We start from the raw sequence: 27,098 nt of genomic DNA, 5'->3' as shown, positions 1-27,098 counted from the left end.
TATTTTTTTGAAGAGGACACTCCCCCACAGCCTTCAGGGCAAGGGTTTTAAGTTATGCCCTGGGGTCATATAAGGTTTTTAAAGAAGGAATTGTCGTAGAAAATTCAAAAACGAACAGAAATACCCAAAACGAACAGATATTACAATAAATAACCGAGTCAAACTAGAAACGAGCAGAAATTAACATAAGTTGGGCGCAAACCCCCTATGCCTTCCCAAAGCCAGAACAAAATTTGCACTTTACTGAAAAAATATAAATGAATGTGCATTGTCAGTTTAATATACATATACTGATATTTAGTAATCAAAATGTTAATATTATTTGATTTATTAAATTTATAAAAGTTAAAAACATTTATATTTTTTTCAATAAAGTGCAAATTTTGTTCTGGCCTTGGGAAGGCATATGGGTTTTGCGCCAAACTTACGTTAATTTCTGCTCGTTTTGAGCTTGACTCGGTTATTTATTGTAATTTCTGTTCGTTTTGGGTTTCATTTATTTATCAATGCTGATTTGTGGAAGTTTCACGCTTGGTAGATTATTTGATTTTATTTTTGTTCATTTTTTGTTTAATGGAGTTGTTTACTTTTCTTTGAAAAACTTATTTTGTGGAAAGTTTTTTTTAATTAATTAAAGATAAGAAATCTCAATTCTTGGTCCCTTATGATCTTTTAACCATAAAACGTTCTTTAGGCAAAGGGGGCCTAGAAGTTTCAATAGCCCTATGTGTTTCATTTGTTACTCTGAGTTCAATATTAAGTACTAAGTCTTGTGTTATGTATCAAGCTGGCACATTGAATTCCGTTCTCCGTTGGGTAGATTTGTATTTTTGTTGTTACTTTTTGTATTTTTGCATTAATAAATACTTATTAATAAAACAATATCAATTCCAGATGCCTCACAAGGTCCTGTTCCTACTTTCATTACTGCTTCAAAAATAAACTAATTTTGCAATTTGTCCATGCCGTTTTTCCACCATTTCTTGTCATTCTTATGACATTTTCACCTGATTGACATTATTGATATTCTGATGTCACTGACGTTCTAATGTGATAGCGTTCTAATCATAGGCAGCGCGATAGCACTGCCTAAGTAAAGAACGATGTGGGGGCAATATATTATTTATTTTTCTTTTTTCTTCTTCTCCATACCTGGGCACTTCGTATCGAAGGAGTTGTCGCAGAAACTTCGACAAGGGCTCATTCGATTGGAAATTGGAGTAGCTAGTACCCTTTTTAATAGTCGAAAGTGATTGGAGGGCAACTAGCCCCCCCCACCCATCATTTCCTCAAAAATATCCAATCAAAATTTTGAGATATCCATTTTGTTCATCATAGTTGATTTTCAGTGCCCTTTTTAATAGTCGAAAGTGAACGATGTGGGCACAATATTTTTTTTTCATACTCGGGCACTTTGGCTAGTGAACTTTTTAATAGTCGAAAGTGATTGGAGGGCAACTAGCCCCCCCCCCCACGCCCATCATTTCCTCAAACACATCCAATCAAAATTTTGAGCCAACCATTTTGTTCAGCGTAGTTGATTTCCAGATAGAGAATGTTTTTGAGGAGGACACTCCCCCACAACTCTCGGGGTGAGGGTTTTAAGTTATGCCCTGAGGGCATATAAGAACGATGTTGGCACAATGCATCATTTATTATTTTTTTCCTTTTGAGCAGGTCACTTCATATGGAAGGAGTCGTCACACAAACTGCAAAAGGGGCTCACTCGATTGGAAATCGAGATTTCAAGTGCCCTTTTTAATAGTCGAAAGTGATTGAAGGGCAACTAGCCCCCCGCCACGCCCATCATTCCCCCAAAAACATTCAATACAAATTATGAGAGAGCAATTTTGTTCAGCAGAGCTGACTTCCAAAGAGAAGATGTGTTTTTGTGGAGGCAAATCCCCCAAAACCCTCAAGGCAAGGGTTTTAAGTTATACCCAGGGGGCATATAATGTCTTTACACAATGTGTTGTCGAAGAAACTTCAAAACAGGTTCATCCAATTGAAAACTCAAAGGGCTAGCGCCCTTTTTAATAGTCGAAAGTGATTGGAAGGCAACTAGCCCCCCCACCCCACGCCCATAATTCCCCCAAACACATCCAATTAAAATTTTGAGATGCATTTTGTTCAGCATAGTTGATTTCCAAATAGAAAATACGTTTTTGAGGAGGACAATCGCCCATAACCCTCAGGGCAAGAGTTTTAAGTTATGCCTTGGGGGCAAATAAGGTTTTTATAGAAGACCTTGTCGTAGAAACTTCAAAAAAGGTTCATTCGATTGGAAATTCAAAGGGCTAGTGACCTCTTTAATAGTCGAAAGTGATTTGAGGGCAACTAGCCCCCCCCCCCACGCCCATCTTTCCCCCAAACACATCCAATCAAAATTTGGAGATAGCTATTTTGTTTAGTGTAGTTGATTTTCAGATAGAAATTATGTTTTAGAGGAGGACACTCCCTCACATCCCTCAGGGCAAGGGTTTTAAGTTATGCTTTTGGGGCACATAAAGTTTTTATAGAAGGCGTTTTCGTAGAAACTTCAAAAAAACCTCATTCGATAGAAAATTCAAAGGGCTAGAGCTATTTTTAATTGTCGAAAGTGATTGGAGGGCAACTAGCCCCCCCCCCCCACGCCCATCATTCCCCCACACATATCCAATAAAAAATTCGAGATAAGTCATTTTGTTTAGCGTAGTTGATTTCCAGATAGAAAATATGTTTTTGAGGGGGACACTCCTCCACAACCCTCAGGTCAAGGGTTATAAGTTATGCCTGGGGGCATATAAGGTTTGTATTGAAATCTTTGTCGTAGAAACTTGAAAAAGGGCTCATTCGATTTGAAATTAAAAGGGCTAGTACCCTTTTTAATAGTCGAAAGTGATTTGAGGGCAACTAACCCCCTCTCACGCCCACCTTTTCCCCAAACATATCCAATCAAAATTTTTAGATAGCCATTTTATTCAACGTAGTTGAAAGTTTTAGAAATTAGGTCTTTAAGGATGACAACACCTCCCCTCCACAACCCAGAGGGCAAGGGTTGTAAGTTATGCCCTGGGGGCATATAAAGTTTTTATTGAAACCGTTGTCGTAGAAACTTCAAAAGGGCTCATTCAATTGGAAATTGAAAGAGCTAGTGCCATTTTTAATAGTTGAAAGTGATTAGATAGCGACTAACACCCCTCTGACGCCTACCATTTTCCCAAACATATCCAATCAAATATTTGAGATATCCATTTTGTTTAACGTAGTTGAAAGTTCTGGAAATTAGGTCTTTTAGGATGATAACCCCCTCAGAGCCCTCAGCGCAAGGGTTGTAAGTTATGCCCTGGGGGCATATGAGGTTTTTACTGAAAGCGTCGTCGCAGAAACTTCAAAAGGGCTCATTCGATTGGAAATTTAAACGGCTAGTGCCCTTTTTAGTAGTCGAAAGTGATTAGAGGGCAACTAACCTGCCTCTCAAGCCCACCTTTTCCCCAAAAACATCTAATCAAAACTTTGAGATGGCCAATTTATTCAACGTTGTTTTAAGTTCTGGAAATTAGGTCTTTGAGGATGAAACCCCCCCCCCCCACAGCCCTCAGGGCAAGGGTTGTAAATTATGCCAAAGGGGCATATAAGGTTTTTATATAACGCGTTGTCGTAGAAACTTCAAAAAGGGCTCATTCGATTGGAAATTGAAATGGCTAGTGCCCTTTTTAATAGCCGAAAGTGATTGGAAAGCAACTAACACCCCTTCCACGCCCACCATTTTCCCAAACACATCGAATAAAGATTTTGAGATATCTATTTTGTTCCACGCAGTTTAAAGTTCAGGAAACTATACCTTTGAGCAGGACACTCCCCACACTGTCTTCAGGGCAAGGTTTATAAGTTATGCCCTGGGAGCATATAAGTTCTTACTGAAATCTTTGTCGTAAAGACTTGAAAAAGGGCTCATTCGATTGGAAATTCAAAGGGCTAGTGCCCTTTTTAATAGTCGAAATTAATTTGTGGGCAACAAACCCCCCTTCCACTCCCACCCTCTCACGTCCACCCTCCCATTTGCCCATTATGTTTAAGAATTAAATGTTGCCTTAAGATAAATCAAAATGCACTATGATAAAGCCAATTCCCAATAAGGCATCTCAGCAGTATCCCAAGAACGACTGAGGGTATTATGTTCAAACTTTCGGGGCTACTTCTGCTCTTAAAATTTAACCAAATCAAAATAACGTAAGTGTATCCAAGCTATCAAAGAAAGTAAACAGATTTTTTGCGAATGGTATCAAGCTTTCGAATTCAGGTCAACTAGAGGAGGTATGAAACTAAATTATTTGTGTCCATATTTTTAAAAGGGTGTAGGTTGTTAAAAATTGCTGAAAATTTTTCTCCAGCATACAAATAGCAGGCCAAACTATAAAGTCTTAAAAGACAAAAAGATTTACAGTATTATTTTCTTTTTCCCTGAAAAGACTATGTCAATATAAAACTAACAGAAATTAATTAAAAAATGTTTTCCACAAAAAAAGTTTTTCAACGAAAAGCTAAGAAGGCTACTAAACAAAAAATGAACAAAAACTAAATCAAAAAATCAACCAAACATGAAACTATCATAAATCATTATCGATAAGTAAATGAAAGCCAAAACGGGCAGAAATTACTATAAATAACCGAGTCAAGCTCAAAACAAGCATATATTAAAATATAAGTTGGGCGCAAAACCCCTATTTATTCTTGCTCATTTTTTGTTTAATGGAGTTCTTTACTTTTCTTTGAAAAACTTATTTTATGGAAAAAGTTTCTTTAATTAATTTCTTAAAGACAGTGTAGCCAAATTAAAATTTCAAGGAATCAGGAATCAAGTTACAACTATCTAGGCTCCAGATTTCCTTGTTGGTAGTTGTTCAACTAATTTGCCTTCTCAAAGGGATTTGCCTTCTCAACTAATCCCTTTATACGTTCTTGTAACAATACAATTTCTTTTTTATTGTTACATTTTTTTCGTATGAGAAGGCAACTAATTTGCCTTCTCATACGAAACAGCCAATCCCTTTATACGTTCTTGTAACAATACAATTTTTTTTTCTTTTGTTACATTTTGTTTTCGTATGAGAAGGCAACGTATTGTTACATTTTTTTTTTTTTTTTTTTTGTTTGATAAGGCAAATAATTTGCCTTCTCGTATAAAACAGCCAATCCCTATATACGTTATTGTAAAAATACAATTTTTTTGTATTGTTACATTTTTTTTTTCATTTTTTTTTGTGTGAGAAGGCAACGCATTGTTACATTATTTTTCGTATGAGAAGGCAACTATTTTGCCTTCTTATACGAAACAGCCAATCCCTTTATACGTTCTTGTAACAATACAATTTTCTTATTCCAGCTTTCCTTGTATCTAACATTTAATTCAATGTGGAAAATGCGACTAAATGATGGTGCAGAAGAAATAATGGAGTTTACTTATTTAGTTCATCTCAACATCGTTAGATAATCATGATAATTTTTTTTAAGTTATTAACTTATAAAAACTTAGAATTTTAAAATAAGTAATAAAATGTTTATTTGTTAAATGACTTAAATACTATTTAATTGCTCATATTTACTTATTCCTTGTTATTGTTTACATACCATATTTCGCATCTTTTTTTTTATATAGCTTGATTAGCAAACATGTTGTTCCAACATACAATACTATAAATGTAGCTGGGAGGGGTAATCTGTTTTAAAGCTTCACTGTCTCTGTCAACTGGTCAAATTCACTGTCTCTGGATTTATGTCGTTGGATAAATGAGGTTGTGGCCCGGAGATTTATGTTAACAGGGATGGATATATTGCAACTAACAGAATTGAGTCATATACTAATAAAACCGTACTACCTCGGTGTGTTTTATCCTAACTCTGAGAAATAAGGATGTAGCCTGAAGGTTTACAAGTAACAGGCATAAATATAGAAGAGCTAAACAGAATAGAGGCGTATAAAATAGAATCGAATTCACTACGCGTGTTTTACCCTATTTTTCAAATTATTCCGTTCTTTATCTCTCAGACTTTTGCCCTATGTTTCAAAATAAAATATCATCAATGTTCAACCTCCCTATTTCTATTACTCTAGATTTTTCCTTTGCTTTTTTTAGTATCAGAATGGGAAAATAGTGGATAAGTTTCATCTACCAAATATTACTCACGGCGGTTTTATCAGTTTGTTTTATTAGTGTGTTTGTTGATTTTTTATTGTTTGTGCCCTTTTCCGCTTTTTCTTTTTCTTTTTCTTTACTTCACAATACTCCTTTTTGATGTATGTGGGTGATAAAAAAAAAATTATTTCCTGGCGTTTATGGAAATTAAAATAAAAAGTCTAGACAAATATTAACTTAAGGGAGGTTTTGGGCGTAAAAGTTTCATCTGCCAAATATGTCTGACATGTTGACTGATCTACACAATAGACCATTAGAAACGACAAATGGGCACTTGTGGCCCCAAGGCCGCTTTATTAGTTTTTCGTTGATTTTTTACTGCTTGTGTCCTTTTCCGCTTTTTGTTTTCTTTTTTTGTTTTACTCCACAATACGTATTTTGATATATGGATAGATACATAGATAGATAGATATGTGCATTAAAGCCAAAAATACGGCCATGAACACAAAAAGAGTACAAATATAATAAACTTGCATCGGCGATCATCATAAAAAACATAAATATAATGAACTTGCATCAGCCATCATCAACATCATCATCAACATGTGGGTGATAACTAAATATTATTTTTATTATCAGCGAGAACCTTCCAGGCGTTTATGGAAATTGAAATAAAACTTCTTAAGAGATTTTACATGTAGAGGTATCAACAGGCGCTTGCCGCCCCAAGACCACCTTATCCGTTTGTTTTATTAGTGTATTTTCCGACATTTTACTGTTTGTATCCTTTTCCGCTTTTTTTGTTTTGTTCGTCCTGTTTTGCTCCACCATTTATCTTTTTGATGTATGTGAGTAACGAATAAATATTATTGTTATTTCAAGGAGAACATTCCTGACATTTATGAAAATTAATTTTAAAAAAGATTTCCCTAAAAGAAGTTTTTCAGAGAAAAATAAAGAGTGTAAAAAAAGTGAGTTAAGGAAATTAAACTTAAGACCAGCAGAAATAAAGTTCTTCAATAACTAAAAAAAACAACAAAGAGAAAAAACTCATTAAAAAAAAAAACAAAAAAAAAAACAAACGAGGCTGCGACCAGTGGAGAGAAAAGACGTGCAGTTACTCTCCACTGCAACGTCAGTTATTCTGGTGTTCTCACTGAAGTAACTCTATAATAGCATCTTTTCCCTAAGTACGTGGATCAGTTTGCGCCAATTGTATATTTTTTTTTTTGTGGTGGTTTTATTTGTTTTTAGTTTAGTTTTTTTTTTATCTTGTTCTTCTTGTGTTTCTTTCGTGCTGAAGACGCCTTGTTTGGATACGGGCCAAATATCCGCGTTGTTTTACATTTTTCGTCTTTTCTCTCCACTGACCGCAGTTTGTTGTTTTGTTTTTTTTTTCACTGAGATTTTTCTCTTTTTTGGTTTTTTGTCATGGCTGGCCAGTTCAACTTAACATCTTTCATATAATAACTCAAACTCGAAACGACCAGAAATTACAGTTAAAGAATAAATGAAACAAAACAGAAATCAAAATAAATAATTATATCAACATAAAGATAACAGATGCTGATATAATATATAACAGATTTTTTTTATAATAGATATTATAGATGTAATATATACATATTTATATAAAATCTATAATAGATATAATAGATAAACATGATCGTTATTTCTAAGGAGAACATTCATGGCATTTATGAAAATTAAAACAAAGATTCTTGAGAGGTTTCAACCTAAGGATGGTTTTGAACATGGAAGTTTATCCTGCCAATTACTCCTGAGGTGTTGCCAGATCTACACAATAGGCCGTTTGAAACCACGTATCAGCACTTGTTCTCTGACCGTGGTTTACCCGTATATTTTATTAGGGTTTTTGTTGATTTTTGTTTGTGTAATCCCACTTTTTCCTTTTTTTCTGTTTTACTCCATTGTATATTTTTTTTTTATGTATGTGGGTGATAAGTAAATATTGGTATAATTATTAAGAAAAAAGTTCCTGGCGTTTCTGAAACTATAGCATTGAGATTCTTGAGAGGTTTCAAATTAAAGGAGGTTTTCGACGTAAAGGTTTTATCTGCCAAATATAACTGAGAAGTTGAATCTTTCCATCATTACGCCATAGTTTATTTTCTTTTTGGCGCCATAGTTTTTTCCTATGGCGAAAAGGAGGTTTTCGCCATAGTCTTTCGCCATAGTTTTTTTTTTTTGTAAAAGCTTCTTATTCCAAATCAAGGCACTTGTGTTTCAGCAGTCATTCTTAGAATATTAGGACAAAAAAAATAAATCAAACTTTAGTGTAAAGAACATAGTGTTGAGAAGAGGGCAACCCCCCTCGTATACAGAAAAAATTCTGTTCGTTTAAGTTTTAAGGCTGCTCCTTACTTTCAATTGAATTAAAACATTTTTTTATGTTTAATCTCTGATCGTTTTTCTAATCAGGCCTGGAAATCCCTCTCTATGGGAAATTTTCCCGCCCGAAAAATGAGGTATGTTACCGAATAGAAAATATTATATATAAACAATGGGCAAATTCCATAACTTACAGCCATGTCCCCCGGTGCTGTGGGGGTTATGACATCCTCAGAGGCGTAGTCAATGGACCTTTCAACTATGCTGAACAAGATGGCTATCTCTAAAATTTGATAATATGTTTTTGGGGAAAAGAGGCGTAGTTGCCCTCCAATCTGTTTAATTACTTAAAAAAGGACATTAGAACTTTTAATTTCTGTTTGAATGAGACCTCTCACAACTTTTTACTGGCATTGGTTCGATAGGATCACCCCTGGAGAAAAACTAAAAAAAAAAAAAAAAATTATGAAAAAGAAAACACGCATCCGTGATTTTTCTTCTGGCGAAAAATACTAAAATTCTACGTCTTTATAGGTAGTACCTTCAAACCTTTACAGTACGGTTCTCTGATATACTGAATCTGATGGCGAGATTTTCATTAAGATCGCTTGACGTTGTGGGGGTGTTTCTACGATTTTTCGAAAATTAGGCGAATTTTCTCAAGCTCGTAGCTGTATATGTGTAACATTAAACTTAATTAATTTTGTATATGTGGAATTAGTATAAAAAGCCAATTCTTTTGATATATTAATTGTCATCAAATTCCTTTTTTTTTTAAATTCAAAGGACTAGTACCCTTTTTAACAGTTGAAAGTGATTTGAGGGCAACTAACCCCCCTCTCACGCCCACCTTTTCCCCAAACATATCCAATCAAAATTTTTAGATAGCCATTTTATTCAACGTAGTTGAAAGTTTCGGAAATTAGGTCTTAAAGGATGACAACCCCTCCCCCCCACAGCCCTCAGGGCAGGGGTCGTCAACTTTACGCTGGGGCAAGCAAGGGTCTCATTGGAAGCGTTAACATAAACACTTCATATGGGTTCCCTCAATTGAGAACGGAAAAATCCGGAGCCATTTTTATAAGTTGAAACTGAATGGAGAACGACTAAAGCCCCTCTCACGCCTACCATTTTCCCAAACATATCCAATCAAATATTTGAGATATCCATTTTGTTCAACGTAGTTGAAAGTTCGAATTTTTTTTAGAGTTTTAGAGTTTAGAGTTTCGGTAACTATAGAGCCGAGCCGCTCCTTATTTACAGTTGACTTTGTTGTTGCCCCCATTTTAGGGCGAAGATAATAACTGTCAACTTTAATAATATATAATGATTACAAAACATTTAGGTTCTTGACCTGTTTACTGGCAAGGTTAAATGTAAACCTGTACTGTCACAGTTACCCTATACTGCCACATTTCACTCCAAACAAAATATTTAAAAAAAAACATCACACTTTGTAAAACATACGAAATGTTTACAAACTGTAGACAAGATAAATATTTAAATCTTTTTAATCTTTAAACTAAGATTAAAATCAAGAAAATTAGAATCTACTTTGTAAAAAATATTCTATTTGAAATTGAACATTAAGAAAATTTGAAACATTCAGGAATTGTATACAAAGTATGCAGAATTGCAACAATAGAAGTTCATCGCGGTTCACAGGTTCACCACTGGCCTTCTACCAAATTTCTTCCCTAAAAAGTTCTATGGAAAAAATAACTTCAACTGATTCGAAAAATCTACTTACTGAAAATTTGCTCAATTCGCTCCTTATTGAAAAATTCAACATATTTTGTTTGGTTGAAAAAGTTCTTGTACACGCGCTTCCCACCAAAAAGCCATATATCAGAATCGTCGGTAATGGTCCCCTAAAAAGGAACAAATAAATAATAATGCCAATTTTTCTTCTAACAATTTCTTAAAAATCTTAAACCTTTTTTTTCCCAAAAGCTCATAGGCCCTTTTCCAATTTTATAAAACATGCACGGTGACATCTTACGTAAGTCCTAAAACCATTTGAAATCCTTTCAACAAAGGAAAGAGTCTATAGATATACTGAGGAAAATAAACTAGAAAATATATGAAATACGAAAGTGTAAGCTAGTGTAAGCTATTTAAAAATATATATATTATATATTTTCAGTTCTGACCAAAGAGCTACAGGCAACAACTGTCTAATGGAGTATTGCCAGAGAGTATTTCCAGTCAAATATTGCAACATATTATAAAAGGTTTCTGCGTGAACACCTCGTGTGTAAAATTTTGGGCGGAATTCAGTTCACCCATCAATCTTCATTCAATCATTTTATACCTACTAAAACACTATTACAATGCTCAAGAAGGTCATTTCGTGATAGCAATTAAAGTTCATGGAAAACGGTACCCAAAAATTGTACATAGAAACAAATGGGTATTTATGAACAAGTGCAACTTTATGTGGTTGGCCTCAGATGAAGTGAGTAGCACCCTCCTCAATACCTTACTCTTCATGCTAAATTTTTTAGCACTTTTAAGAAAGATTCCTACTCTAATTAAACACCCCTTGTATATCAGGAGTCACTCTTAAAAACCGGAAAAAAAAATCAAACTTTACCGTAATCTTAACGCCATCCGGTCTTGACTAAAAAGGTAACTATAATTTTCGATTTCCAATCAAATGAGCCACCTCTGAAGTTTATACGACCAAACCGTATATAAAAACCTTTTTCGCCCCCGGGGCATAAATTACAACACTTGCCCCCGTATTCTCGGGGGATATGCCAAACCCGGAGTTTTTGTTATCTAATCTTTGATCTATTTTGAACGAAACGGCTATCTCAGAATTTGATCAGATGTATTTGGGGAAAAGAGGGCGTGGGAAGGGTCTAGTTAGTCTCTGATCAATTTTAACTCTTAGAAAATGGAACTAGAACTTAATGGAGAATCTTGGTCCCTTCTGAAGGTTTGTACCATTTTCACCTCTTATTATTTTTACACAGTAGTAAAAGATTAAAAATCAAATCTACGCAGGAACAACCTGCCTTTTGCATGAAAAACTAGAAGTGTGCAACCCACCTTAAATAGGCAACCCTTCAAAGTACACCCTAAGTTAATAGGCTAAATAATTTCTTTTCTTGCTATCAGTACCAATGACTACAACTGTACTTGGCAGTGACCAAGAGGGCAATTGACAAAGACAAAGACAGTGACAAATTGACAGTGCCAAATAGTGACCAAGAGGGCAATTGACAAAGACAAAGACAGTGACAAAGAGGGAGCAAGAGGGCAATTGACAAAGACAAAGACAGTGGCAAATTGACAGTGACAAATAGTGACCAAGAGGGCAATTGACAAAGACAAAGACAGTGACAAATTGACAGTGACAAATAGTGACCAACAGGGCAATTGACAAAGACAAAGACAGTGACAAATAGTTACCAAGAGGGCAATTGACAAAGACAAAGACAGTGACAAAGAGGGAGCAAGAGGGCAATTGACAAAGACAAAGACAGTGGCAAATTGACAGTGACAAATAGTGACCAAGAGGGCAATTGACAAAGACAAAGACAGTGACAAATTGACAGTGACAAATAGTGACCAACAGGGCAATTGACAAAGACAAAGACAGTGACAAATAGTGACCAAGAGGGCAATTGACAAAGACAAAGACAGTGACAAATTGACAGTGACAAATAGTAACCAAGAAGGCAATTGACAAAGACAAAGACAGTGACAAATTGACAGTGACAAAGAGGGAGCAAGAGGGCATTTTCGTTTTGACCCGCATCTTTGTAGAGTTGTATTAAAGCTTGGGAAGACTCCTCCCTCGATAAAAGAAATGGTTCTATCACACTACCCCGAAAAACCTTTCATACTAGCATAAAATAAAATATTGCGTTACGTTATTCGATCTTATTTAATCGTTATTCAACGACTGAATTATTCAGTCATCAATCATTTAATTCCTACTAAACCCTATTACAATGTTCAGGATGGTCAATTCGTGATGGCTAGTAAAGTTAATGAAAAAGGGTACCCAAAATTTGTACATAGAAACAAATGGGTATTTATCAACAAGTGCGACTTAATGTGGTTGGTTCTAGCATACACTGGGAAAATCTCGGTCCCTTCTGAATCTTTGTACCATTTTCACTTTTTATTATTTTTACACAGTATGAAAAGACTAAAAATCAAAACTACACAGAAACAGCTAAAAATAAAAAATACAAAGAAACAACCAAACAACGAAATATTCACGTTATTCATGATGTAACATTATTCGTCTTATGAAACACATTTTGTCCATATGACATGCAGTTCTAAGCAGGCTTGAGCTTTGCTTAAAAACTTTCTTTAGGTAAAGTTACATTGAATTCTGAAAAAGATCAACATAGCAGCAACAAGATGTAATTTATGGATAAGCAATTAATAAATTTTGAAAACATTGATGAACTTTTCCTAGTAAGCCTTTCACGCTTGATCAGGGCTCGAATATCCACCTCTATTCCACATTTTTGATTTGAATAGTTTTTCTTTTGATGATTGTGATCATCTTAGACTATGATTATGATGGTTTTATGGATTTCTAATTCAGCCTAATGCAAAAACATGTGTTCAAGTTTGAAAGGTTATACTTAACATACCGTTATTTAACCACATAGCCTAGAAAATAACGTACGTAGTGTGAAAAGGGCTCAAGTGGCTTGTACCGAGAGGTAATTCACCTATTGATCTTAAAGTAACAAGTAGTCAGTAGCACTTCTTGTAGCAATAAATTGGAGAATAAAAAAGGGTTTATTTATACTGAGTATCAGGAAAGGTGCCATACGAATTCAGAGCTTAATCATATCCGCTATACGCATGATATATTTTTCATGATTAAAACAAAAACATCATTTGCTTCTTGAACCCACCTTAAATCTTTTCGTTCCTAAAATCCACTAATTTTTAAGATTTTTCTTGGATTGTTTTAACTTTACGGAATTTATAGGGAGGTGCTGCATTTTCGCCAGTGTTCAACGTTTTTTGTATGTAAAAAATAACTTTTGTTATCTCCCAAAGACAACTAAATATTCACAGGAAGTTACGTCTTCTTAAAATGTATAATGACATATGCCTTTAGCTCATATTTTACCCACCCATTTTTTTTTATTTTTTATTTGATTCCCGCTACTACCAAAAACTATATAGCTGCATTTTTTTTTTTCTTTTTTTTTTTTTTTTTTTGCATTAAAGATGGAATTCCCGATTTTTCCTAATTCTTTAAGACATATATGATTGTGTAAATTTCCGCTTGACCAATTCCAACTGTCAGATTTCATTTATACTGTCTTTTGTATTTTAACGACCATAGCCATGACAAAAGTTACCCTGCAACAGTAGATTTTTTGCTTGGTAGATTTTGCAACAGTATATTTTTCGACATTATGGAGTTTTCAGGGCAGTACTATATTTTTGACAACACTCCCACGCTGAATCGTAGTAATAAATAATCATTAATGACAGGGTCATGGAAACTTTTAATTTTGTATGCGAATATGATAATGTTTTGTGAATCTTAGCATGCTGTAATTTACCAAAGCACCAATACTGAACTTTATCTGCTGCACTTGACACTTATACTGCATTTGGTACTGCACTGACATTAGTGGCTGGGTCTTGAAAACTTTTGATTTCATTTGTGAACATATTTGTGATTTGTGAACCTGAAAGTGTTGCGATTTGCAAAAGCACTGATAGTGCACCGTGTCCACTGCACTTGGGACTAAAACTGCACTTAGTACTGCGCTGATATCAGTGACAGGGTCATGAAAACTTTTAGCTTTATCCTGATTTATGAATATATTTGATTTCTTGAACATTACACCAACTAAACATCTACTATTTTGATGAGATCAGCAATCGACATACAAGAATATAAAAAAAAAAGAAGACATTTGTCCACCATTTTGGCACCTGTCTCAAACGCCTATCCTGCACACAGTTTATTTCAGTAAAATTTTAATCTCGTTTAAACAATGGGTGAAAAGAAAAAAATATATAATTCATTCGGTTAATATGTAATTGTTCAATTAGCGTTCAATGTTTAATTAAAATAAAATTAAAAAGTAAAAAATCACTATCTAAAGTAACAAAAAAAACATAAATATTGCAAATAAAAAAATAATATGAAATAATAATAATAACAATATAAAGTATCGAGGGTAATATACTACTTGCCGTGTAGAGTGCAAAGAGCTTAGGCTTCTAATTGAATTCTTATTCGTCCAAGCAAAAAAACTACCGTACCAACAGTTGATTTATGTAATTTATTAACCAAGGTTAAATAGTGGGTGAATAGAAAAAACTAATTTTCATTCAGAAAGAGGGGGGGGGGCGAATTGTCACTTTTTCAACATGAATACCAAAAGGGGCATTTCTCAAGCAGAAGACCCCAAAAAAGGTATTCTGAAAACACAGGAAAAGAGATTCCAGGGGGGAGCATATGCCTCCTTCCTCCTCAAAAGACGCAAATTTTGGTAAATAGTATGACCAAATTGTGGATAACAAAAGAAATGAGCTTCAGACAAATGGTATTAAATATATTTATATCGGAAGTATCCATACTTTTCAGGAGTACCGATCCATCGACTTTATGCCAATAAGTGTCGTCATTTGTATATCGTCATTTGACAATAAGTATCGTCAATAAGTATCGTGTCGAATATCAGGCAACAATATAACTAGTCCGGAGTAGTTGCTAAATTAAACGTCAAGTATTGTTGAATTGAAAAGAGGGTTGATTTGTTAAAAGCAATAGAAGGTAAGATTGTACCATTTTAAATGGAGTGCCAGGGGGCCTTCAGGCAGTTAATGAAAGATCTTAAGCCTAACTGGCCAGCAATGACAAAAACCAACAAAGAGAAAAATCTAAAAAAAAAAAACGAGACTGTGGCCAGTAGAGACAAAAGGAAACAATAAAAACAAAACAACAAGATATTTCGCCAGTATACAAACAAGGCGTCTTCAGCACGAGAGACACACAAGAAGAAGATAAAAAAAAAAAAAAAAAAACCAAAATACATAAACAAAAAAAAAAAAAAAAAAAAACCACCACCAAAAAAAAAAAAAAAAAAAAAATGTACAATTGGTGCAAACTGATCCACGTAGGGAAAGGGTGCTAATATAGAGTTACTTCAGTGAGGACACCAGAGTAACTGAGGAAAAATAAAAAAAACTGTAAATTACTTTCAATTATTCCGTTGCGAAATAATCCTTTTGTTAGCTATTACTGAAGCAAATCGTTTTGGTCTAGCAGGTAAAATAGTCCCCTGGTGATTATTTAAAATCTCAACTCCCTTATTGACTGTTGATTCACTCTTTAGAAGGTTATCATAAATTTGGTCAATATTTAAATTACCTGTGTCCCTATTTATGGAAAGGTTAGCAAACATGTGCTTTTTAATTTCTATGGCTTCCCTAGCCCATTGGGTGTAACCCTTATCATTAGAAATAGCCAAGGCTTCATCAAATTTTACAAAATGATCTGGTTGAAGCCAAATATGCTCTGCTAAAGCTGAAACGAATGTTTCTGGAGGCTTGCTTAATTGTAGGGTTTTTTCTATTGAGTTTCGGTGTGCAATAAACCTTTCAAAAAATTGTTGGTGACTCCTACCAATATAGAACTTACCACAAGAACACGGAATTTTATATACCCTACTTACTAAATTTCCCCGAGTTAAATCCTTACCAGAACTAAAAAAACTACCCATTGGCCTCAACGATTGGAACCATGTATCAATACCAAATTTACGTAAAACCCATGAAAGTTTCTCACTCAAACCAGGTACATATGGTAATGAAATGAAGCTTTTTGATACAACTAAATCTGAAGACTGAGAAACCCCAATAACCCTACTATCATGTTTAACCCGTCTATTTTCAATTATTTTGTCAATGAACTTAATTGGATAACTATTACAAAACAAAATATCCCTCAAGTATAGCAATTCCGAGTCCAGAAATTCCTGGGAACAAATTCTAAAAGCTCTATCCACTATTGAAATTACAACCCCCTTTTCACCGACATAGGGTGACAAGAATGAAAATTTAAATACCTATCATTGTGCGTTGGTTTTCTGTAAATCGAGAAAAGTAAATGGAGATCCCTTTTAATTAATAATATATCCAGAAAAGGTAATTTATTATTATCCTCAATTCAACTGTAAATTTAATATTAATGTCAAAACTATTTAAATGCTTACAAAATAGGTCTAAGGAGTCCAATCCATGTTTCCAAACTCACACCACATCATCCAGGAACATACCCCAGAAGCAAGGGTAGACTCTAAAACTGTTTAAACAGGAGGTTTCAATGGCTTCTATGAATAGATTTGCCAATAAAGGAGAAAGAGAAGCCCCCATAGGTAACCCAAAAATTTGTCTATAAAACTCCCCTCGAAAACCAAAATAAACAGAAAATTCATTTACCAGAATAATTAGTCTCATAATGACTTCAAATTGGCTAAAGTCACATCCTGTATTAAATCAAAGTGTTTTTCTAATTTAACTTTTTAAAATACCCTCGCACCTATTTAAATCACAATTTGAATACATCTACACAACATCTTAACTGCAAAAAATTGAACTTTTATCCAGTGTAAAATTTTGCAATTTATTAGTAAGATCAGTCGAATTTTTCAAATATGATTTTTGTGTTTCCAATGTTGAACGCAAAGCTACCGACAACCATTTTCCCATTTTTAAAATAGGTGACGGAAAATTTGATACAATGGGGTAGAGGGGGGTTCCAGTCTGATGAATATTAGGTAGACCATAGATCTTGGATGCCGAACAACCCCTAGGATAATATTTGTTATAAAACTGTCGGGTAATGTGAAAATTATTTTTCATTGACTCTAATTCCTTTCTTGTTGATTTTACATATCTATCCGTAGGATCAAAATTAAGTTTTTTGTATGTAATAGTATCAGAAATAATGGATTTCATTTGATTATTATAGTCTTCAGTGTTCATAATTACGATCGTGTTTCCCTTATCGGCTCTGGTGATAGTAAGGAATTTATCCTTTTTCAAATCTGAAAGGATTTTAATGTCATTTTTTTGTGAAATGTCTTTACCAATTAAGTTCATATTAAAGGCGTTTGGTTTTGTTACGATATCGGCTCCGAGTTCTTGAGGAGTATCAAACTTATATATAGAGACCATAATTCCTGATTCCACATTTGAAATTATTTTTGAATAGGACACTGGAGTTGGAAAACCGAACTTAGAGCCCTTCGACAAAACGGCTTCCTGTTGAATATTAAGAGGTTTAGAAGACAAATTCTTAATTGCTGGACCCAGACAATGACGAATCTTGTTTTTTTTTGTTTTTTTTTTTTTTTTATCTTGTTATTCTTGTGTGTCTTTCGTGCTGAAGACGCCTTGTTTGTATGCAGGCGAAATATCCGCGTTGTTTTGTTTTTGTTGTTTTCTTTTCTCTCCACTGGCCACAGTCTCGTTTTTTTTTTAGTTTTTTTTAGATTTTTCTCTTTGTTGGTTTTTGTTCAGGCAGTTACGTGAATTTTAGAGAAACACGATGCCCAATGTATTGCCCCCTCCCCCCCATGAAAACATAATCACCCCATATCCTGATTCACACACAAAACAACGTTTTTTGCGGAATTCTTCTAGATTTAGTGTATTGACATCGTTTTTTTTTGCCAAGTCATTTCGTGTAATGGTTAGTAAAAGTAAGTAAACAAACTAACTTTACATAGATCCAGTCCGGAATAATAATATTTTGAGTATATAATTTGCTAAGATCACTTTTAAAGTTCGATTGCCGTGTTCAATTGAACATTCCAGGACGGAACGCTAAAGGATAGTAATGATGTAACTCGTGTTCATTTATCCTTGTCCAACTAGCAAACTGTATATTGAAAGTTTTTTCCTTCTGTTTTATTTAGTCTTTAATTGTGTATTAGTTTAAAAAGCTTTTTCCACAAAATAAGTTTTTCAAAGAAAAGTAAAGAACTCCATTAAACAAAAAATGAGAAAATATAGTATAGAATAATCAACCAAACGTGAAACTACCACAAATCAGCATCGATAAATAAATGAAACCCAAAACGAACAGAAATTACAATAAATAACCGAGTCAAACTCAAAACGAGCAGAAATTAACATAAGTTGGGCGCAAAACCCCTATGCCTTCCCAAGGCCAGAAAAAAATTTGCACTTTACTGAAAAAATACAAATGAATGTGCATTGTCAGTTTAATATACATATACTCATATTTAGTAATTAAAATATTAAAATTACTTGATTTATTAAAGTTATAAAAGTAAAAATATTTATATTTTTTATGGCCCCCAGGGCATAAATTACAACGCTTACCCTAAGATCTGTTTGAATGGTCACCATACTCTAACAACAAATGCACAGAGTGTTTAGCTAGGGTTAATGACGAGGCTATTTCATGTTAATTGAACATATTTAGGGAAATCATGAGCACGAGAAGGATTTTGCTCATCTTTTAATCACATTCGAAAATTAAAAAAGGGCACAAGCCACTCCAATTTCCAATTGAATGAGCCCTTTTCGAAGTTTCTACCACAACTTCTTCAATACAACGTGTCCTGGTCTAAAGTTAAAAATTAATTAATAACAAATTGTGCCAACATCATTCTTATATGCCCCCCAGGGCATAGCTTAAAACCCTTGCCCTGAGGGTTGGTGGGGAGTGTCCTCCTCTTTACTTAGCCCCGTTTCTTGTCTCGTTCTCGAGTGTCCCCGTTCTTTAGTTAGGCAGCGCGATCGTGGTGCCTATGATTTATACAAGAAGTTTCTATACAAACCGTAGATACCCCCAGAATATTAATAACCCTACTGAAACCGAGGGCTCTGAGGGGGTTATTTCCATAGTAAATTTGATTTTTCGGACGTTCGAATACGTTAAACAAAATGGACGTTTCGCGAATTTGTTTGGCTGTGTTTGGTGAAACGTTCGGCTGCAGAGGGGCGATAGTTGCTATCTAACTCCTTTCAGTTATTAAAAAGAGCAATAGTCTCTACAATTTTAATTTTAATGAGCACGTTCGAAATTTCTATGACAACGCTTTCAATAAAAACTTCATATGCCCCAGGGCATAACTTACAACCCTTGCCCTGAAGGCGGTGGGGGGAGGGGTTGTCATCCTTAAAGACCTAATTTCTGAAACTTTCAACTACTTTGAACAAAATGGCTATCTAAAATTTTTGATTAGATGTGTTTGGGGAAATTGTGGGCGTGAGGGGGGGGTTAGTTGCCCTCCAATCACTTTCGACTATCAAAAGGGGTACTGGTCCTTTGAATTTCAAATCGAAAGAGCCATTTTTGAAGTTTCTACGACAACGATTTCGATAAAAACCTTATATGCCCCCAGGGCATAACTTATAATCCTTGCCCTGAGGGTTGTGGGGGAGTGCACTCCTCAAAAATATATTTTCTATCTGGAAATCAACTACGCTGAACAAAATGGCTTTCTCAAAATTTTATTGGATGTTTTGGGGGAATGGATGTTTATTGGATGTTTTGGGGGAGGGGGCTAGTTACCCTCCAATTAGTTTCGACTATTAAAAAGGGCACTAGCCCTTTGAATTCCCAATCGAATGAGCTTTTTTGAAATTTCTACGACAACGTCTTCTTCAAAAACCTTATATGCCCCCAGGGCATAACTTATAACCCTTACCGTGAGGGCTATGTTGGAGTGTCCTCCTCAAAAATATATTTTCTATCTGGAAATCAACTACGCTGAACAAAATGGCTATCTTAAAATTTTGATTGGATTTGTTTGGGGAAATGATGGACATGGGGGGGGCTATTTGCCCTCCAATCACTTTCGAGTATTAAAAAGAGCACTAGTCCTTCTAGTTTCCAATCGAATGAGCCTTTTTTGAAGTTTCTACGACAACGCCTTCTATAAAAAACCTTAAATGCCCCCGGGGCATAACTTAAAACCCTTGCCCTGAGGGTTGTGGGGGAGTATCCTCCTCAAAAACATATTTTCTATCTGGATATCAACTACACTGAACAAAATGGCTATCTCAAAATTTTGATTGGATGTGTTTGGGGAATGATGGGCGGGGGAGGGGGCTAGTTGCCCTCCAATCACTTTCGACTATTAAAAAGGGCACTAGAACTCTCAATTTCCAATCGAATGAGCCGCTTTTGAAGTTTCTACGACGGCCCCTTCTATATGAAGTGCCCTGCTCTAAAGGAAAAAAATAATACATAGTACATTGTGCCAACATAGTTCTTATATGCCCTCAAGGCATAACAAAAAACCCTTGCCGTGAAGGTTGTGGGAGAGTGTCCTCCTCAAAAATACATTATATATCTGGAAATCAACTACGCTGAACAAAATGACTATCTCAAAATTTTGATTCGATGCGTTTGGGGGATTGATGGGCGTGGGCGGGGGGGCTAGTTGCCCTCCAATCACTTTCGACTATTAAAAAGGGCATTAGCCACTCCATTTTCCAATCGAATGATTACTTTTCAAAGTTTCTACGACATCTCCTTCGATAGGAAGTCCCCAACTGAAGAAGAAGAAGAAAAAAAAAACACATTGTGCCCACATCGTTCTTTACTTAGGCAGCGCTATCGCGCTGCCTATGATATATATATATATATATATATATATATATATATATATATATATATATATATATATATATATATATATATATATATATATATATATATATATATATATATATACATACATATATATATATATATATATATATATATATATATATATATATATATATATATATATATATATATATATATATATATATATATATATATAGCACAGAGTTTAGAAGCCTGTGAATCTACTTCTCATGCCTTTGCAATTGCTTGCAATATGAGTTTTATTAAATATTAATTAAAAACATAGTCCAGTAAGCGATTATTGATCCTATTGTGTAAGGCCTTTGATTGCGAACTACCTGTGTCAGCTGATGCATATCCAAAAACGCACACTGTGCTTCTGCTTCCATTGGTGCTACAACATAAGGAATACCAAAAAGCCTCAGCAGCTCCTGCGCTTCTATGTACATTTGATCTGTAATTGATGTGGCTAGTCTTTCTTGTTTTCCTCTTTCTTTAAGTATGTCTCTCTGTTGAATTTCTAACTTAGCCTGAAATGTTTTGAGCGTTAGCATCACTGAAAATATACCCTTCAAAATTTTACCTATATTTGGCTAATACGACCCGGTTGAAATGGTCTGAAAAGAAGATAAGAACTACCACAGAAAAAATGAATCATCGCCACACTTAAAGCGCTAAAATCTCGCTAAGCTTCTTTAGAATTGTATAACATGATGTAGAGCTTTTTTTGCCTAATTTAATTACTTTGTGATCTAAGCGACAATTTTTTGTAGCAACACAAGTTGTAAATCTACTGCAATGTTTAAAATAAAGAAAACTAAAAGAACAATGAAATATTTTGACACGGCAAAACAAAGAAAAAAAAATCCTGGAAAGTACGAACTATTTCCAAACTATGTAAATATAAAAATTAATACACCCGTCAAATATTTTTAGACTACTTCACAAAAAATACAATAAATTAAAATTTTCATTTTGTCAAGCTTTACAAAACCCATACTCAGAAAAAAGAACATTCGTAGGCCTGGAAATTATGGACCAATAGCGTGAACAACTATAACCTTGGATATTTTTAGGTAGCAAATTCCATACCAGAGAATATGTAAGAAATAAATCCTAAAGATATAAGGATGTTGATCTTATATACGCCATATCTTACATCAGAGGCAATACTATAGCGTTGCCTATAGTAAAGACAATATAGTAAAAACAATAATAGTAACGTTTTATTATTATTTTTTTTCCCCAGAGGCACTTCATATGGAAGGGTAGTCATATCAACTTAAAAGGGGGCTCATTCGATTAGAAATCGAGAGTTCTAGTGCCCTTTTTAAGTCAAAAGTGATCAGAGGGCTACTACCCCCCATGCTCTTTTTTACCCAAATTTATCCGATAAAAATTTTGAGATAGTCATTTTCGGGGCGACACCCCCCCCCCACCAGGGCCCGGGGGCAGGCGTTGTAAGTTATGCCCTGGGGGCATATAAGGTTCTTATGGAAGGGATGCTCGTATAAACTTCAGAGAGGGCTCATTTGATTGAAACTTGAACGTTATAGTTCATTTTTTAAGAATCAAGAGTGATCGGAGGGCAGCTAGCCAACCCCCCCCGCCCCATGCCCTTTTCCCCCAAAATGCATCAGATAAAAATTATGAGATTGAAATTTTGTCAAAATAGCTCAAAGGTCAGATAACAAAACTTAGGTGTCAACACAGCCCCTCAGAGCCCGGGGCAGGCGTTGTAAGTTATGCCCTGGGGGCATATATGGTTCTTATGGAAGAGATGCTCGCATAAACTTCAGAGAGGGCTCATTTGATTGGAAATTGAGAGCTTTAGTCCATTTTTTAAGAACCAAAAGTGATCGGAGGGTAGCTAGCCTACCCCCTCCCCCACGCCTTTTTTCCCCAAAATGCATCAAATAAAAATTTGGAGATAACCATTTTGTTAAAAATAGTTCAATGGTCAGATAACAAAATTACCTGTGCTGATACAGCCCCCCAGGGCCCGGGGGCAAGCGTTGTATGTTATGGGGGTATATATGGTTCTTATGGAAGGGATGCTCGTATAAACATCAGAGAGGGCTTATTTGTTTGGAAAGTAAAAGTTCTAGTTCACTTATTAAGTGTCAAAAGAGATCGGAGGGCAACTAGTCCCCCCCCCCTCCACGCCCTTTTTCTCCAAATTCATCAGATAAAAATTTTAAGAAATCCATTTTGTTAAAAATAATTAAAATGTTAGATAACAAAACTCTGGTGTCGACACAACCCCCAGGGCCAGGGGGAAGGCGTTGTATGTTATGCCCTGAGGGCATATATGTTTCTTATGGAAGGGATGCTCGTATATACTTCATAGAGGGCTAGTTTGTTTGGAAAGTGAAAGCTCTTGTTCACTTTTTAGACTCAAAAGAGATCGGAGGGCAACTAGCCCCCCCCCCTACGTCCATTTTCCCAAATGCATCAGGTAAAAATTTCGAGATAGCTTTTTTGTTTAAAAAATTAAAAGGTCATATAAAAAAAAACTCTGGTGTCGAAAAAGCCCCCCAGGGACCGGGGGCAGTCGTTGTAAATTATGCCCTGGGGGCATATATGGTTTTTTATGGAAGGGATGCTCGTAAAAACTTCAGAGAAGCTCTTTTGATTGTAAATTGAAAGTTTAACTTCACTTTTTAAGAGTCAAAAGATATCCAAGGGCAACTAGCACCCCCCTCCTCGCCGCCATGCCTTGTTTTCCCCAAACCCATTCGATAAAAATTTTGAGATAGCTATTTTTTTAAAATAGTTAAAACATCAGATAAAATTCTGCGGTGTCGACAAAACCTCCCGGGCCGGGGGCAGGCGTTATAAGTTATGCTCTAGGGGCATACTTGGTTCTTATGGAAGGGATACTCGTTTAAACTTCAGAGGAGGCTCATTTGATTGGAAATTAAAAGTTCTAGTTCACTTTTTAAGAGTCAAAAGTGATCGGAGGGCAGTTAGCCTTCTCTCCCCCACGCCCTTTTTCCTTAAATGCATCAGATAAAAATTTTGAGATAGTCATTTTGTCAAAAATTGTCCAAAGTTTAGATAACAAAAATCTGGTGTCGATACAACCCCCCAGGACCCATGGGCAGATGTTGTAAGTTATGTCCTGGGGGCAAATATGGTTCTTATAGAAGGGATGCGCGTATAAACTTCAGAGAGGGCTCATTTGATTGGAAATTAAAAGTTCCAGTTCACTTTTCAAATTCAAAAAAGATCGGAGAACAACTAGCACCCCCCCCCCCTCCACGCCCTTTTTCCCCAAACCCCACCCGATGAAAAATTTGAGATGGCCATAATTTGAAAGACTTAAAGTATACTAAAACTATGTACGTCTACTGAATGGTGTCTTCACTACAAACAAGATTATGGTTCCTGCCCGTTTCTCTAACGGTAACAGTATAAAGTTTACTTCGTATTTGGCGCTTTACTAAAAGGAATTAAATTACAAATATTTTCTTTTGTTCCTATTTCAACATTGAAAATAAATGAAAACCGCACCGAGGCTAGACGAAAATTCACCAATAAGCTCACTAGGTATTTCAGACTTCACTATTCCTAAGAGTTTCGAGACTTCCCCGAAATTTACTCGTGAACGGAGTAGCAAATTCAACTGGATCTCTAATTTTTAATGACTTAAATCCGGCCTGGGTGAAACAAAATCTTGAGCTGGTGAGGTTTCAGTAATTAATATCTTTATTTATCCAATATTCAGATTAATTTAATAGTTCCTACCACAACTGTTAATTTATTTTGGAATAGAAACAAATTTGAAATAGGGAGTTTTGAAAAACTTGAAACTTTGGCAATCAAAAACGAAGACAAATTAATTTTAAAAAAAAAAATTCCAAAAAAGAAGTTTTCTAAAGAAAAGTAAAGGCTATATTAACGTTAAGACCAGAAGAAACAGAAAGCTACATTAATTCAAACTCAAGACAACCAGAAATTAAATAAAAAATCATAGCAAACAAACATACAACAGGTAGTAACATAAATGAATAAATAAATGTCAAAACGAGTAAAGCTTAAGTAGAATGTGCAAATCAAGCCTAAAACGAAAAAACATATTTGCTATTGAAGCATAACTGAAATCCGATTCATTTATTCATTTATTATATGTAGAATATGAAGCATAAATAAAATGAAGCATAAATGAAAGGCTTATTTATTCGTTTACATTAGTATTTATTGTTTGTTTGTTTGCTATGATTGTTCATTTAATTTTTGTTCGATTTGGGTTGCATTTATGCCTCAATAGCAAACTATTTTTGTTCTTTTTAAGCTTGAGTTACATATTCAACTTGAGCTTTACTCGTTGTGAGATTTAATTATTCATTTATATTAGCACCTGTTGTATGTTTTTTTTGCTATGATTGTTCATTTAATTTCTGTTCGTTTCGGGTTTCATTTATTATTTAATAGCAATTTCTGGTTGTTTTGAGTTTGAGTTATTGTAGGTTTCTTTTTCTTCTGATTTTAAGTTTAATATAACCTTTACTTTCTTTAGAAAAATTCTTTTTTTGGAATTTTTTTTTTAATTAATAATGTAAAAAGAAGTGAATGAAAAACGCAAAAAAATGAACAAACAGAAGCACAGAAAAAACAAAGAGGGTAATTTTCAGCTGTAAATAAGAAATAAGAATAAAGCAAATAATTTGATAAGAACCTCTGCCAGGTCATCTTTAGTGCAAAAAAAAAAAAAAACAGAAGATAAACTAATGTTTTGGAGCATTCAAGAAACAAAATCTATTCTTAGAAAAGAGCAAAACGAGGTTATTCTGGTATTCAGATTCTCGACCATATTTATATGTTTCCTCTAAATTACGCAATTTCCGACAGGCCTTCAGAGAAGGCCGTATTCAGGGGATATGTCTGGTTTAAATCCACTCCAAAATTTATGTCCAACTCGATTGGTTTAAATCCACTCCAAAATTTTTGTCTAAAGCGTAACTAAAATGCACATAAACAAATTTTTGATGCGTTTTAAAGTTTTTCAGCCTCCCCCCCCCCTCCCTCCACGAACAAAACTCAGGAAATGCCCTTTGCTCCGGCCGTAACTTGCACCGGTTCGAAAAGGTGCTTATATAATTGCAATAACAAGTCTCAGATCCATCCAGTCACCGTGCCAGAATTATTTTATTATTGACAATATTTCTTAGAGAAGGATCTAATTTAGTAAAAATTAGCAAAATCGTCCATTTTTCAATCATTTTAAAACCAGTTCTCGACATACTTTTTGTCTAAAAAACCCTGTAGTCTACACCAAACTTCAAAAACATAATTCAGCAGACAGATAAAATTGAACCACAGTTTGGGAGTGCTATTAAGATTTCCATCATTTTTTGATAATTGAAAGGTAGCAGAAAACGAAGTGTAGGAGAGCAGAAAATAATATATATATATATATATATATATATATATATATATATATATATATATATATATATATATATATATATATATATATATATATATATATATATATATATATATATATATATATATATAATATATATATATATATATATATATATATATATATATATATATATATATATATATATATATATATATATATATATATATATTACTTACTTTTTTACTTAAAGCTCTTGCTCGGCAGCGTCGCCAGCGTAGAGGGAACCAGTCGTCAGCGCCGTCAGTCTTCTCCAGAGTGGTCGGTTCAGGGAGAGGGTTGTCACTTCAGCCGGGTTGATGTTTCTGGAGGCGAGCCGATCACGGATGACGTCCGCCCATCTGGTGCGTGGTCTTCCCCTAGGACGCCTCCAGCCGTTTGCAGCTGGGTCGAAATCGAAGATGAGCCGGGCGGGTGTTTGAGCAGGCAGACGGAGCAGATGACCATACCAACGCAGCGAGCGAGACTCAAGCTGCTCGGACAGGGGTGGGAGTTTGAAGGACCTGAGGATTTCTGAATTTCGTACCCTGTCGGGCCATCGGGAGCGTTCTATTTTTCGGAGGTGTTTCGTCTG

General features: G+C 34.9%; 1 protein-coding gene across 2 annotated transcripts in view; it reads right to left on the bottom strand.

Moving 5' to 3' along the window:
- LOC148941598 (DNA excision repair protein ERCC-5-like) overlaps window positions 1–27,098 on the bottom strand; it is a 263,737-nt gene that overhangs the window by 85,837 nt on the left and 150,802 nt on the right. For both annotated transcript variants that reach the window (XM_089104023.1, XM_089104024.1), the window contains 2 exons: window positions 21,432–21,623; window positions 10,219–10,339 (listed from right to left, as the gene is read on the bottom strand). In XM_089104023.1, the coding sequence (XP_088960149.1) occupies window positions 10,219–10,339; window positions 21,432–21,623 (313 nt within the window). The remainder of the gene's footprint in view (window positions 1–10,218; window positions 10,340–21,431; window positions 21,624–27,098) is intronic.

Source organism: Artemia sp. Qi Xiang Cuo, chromosome 18, assembly GCF_049724085.1.
Source record: "Artemia sp. Qi Xiang Cuo chromosome 18, ASM4972408v1, whole genome shotgun sequence".
Classification (NCBI taxonomy): domain Eukaryota; kingdom Metazoa; phylum Arthropoda; class Branchiopoda; order Anostraca; family Artemiidae; genus Artemia; species Artemia sp. Qi Xiang Cuo.
The sequence above is the reverse complement of the archived record's forward strand: the minus strand, read 5'-3'. Positions and strand labels throughout refer to the sequence as shown.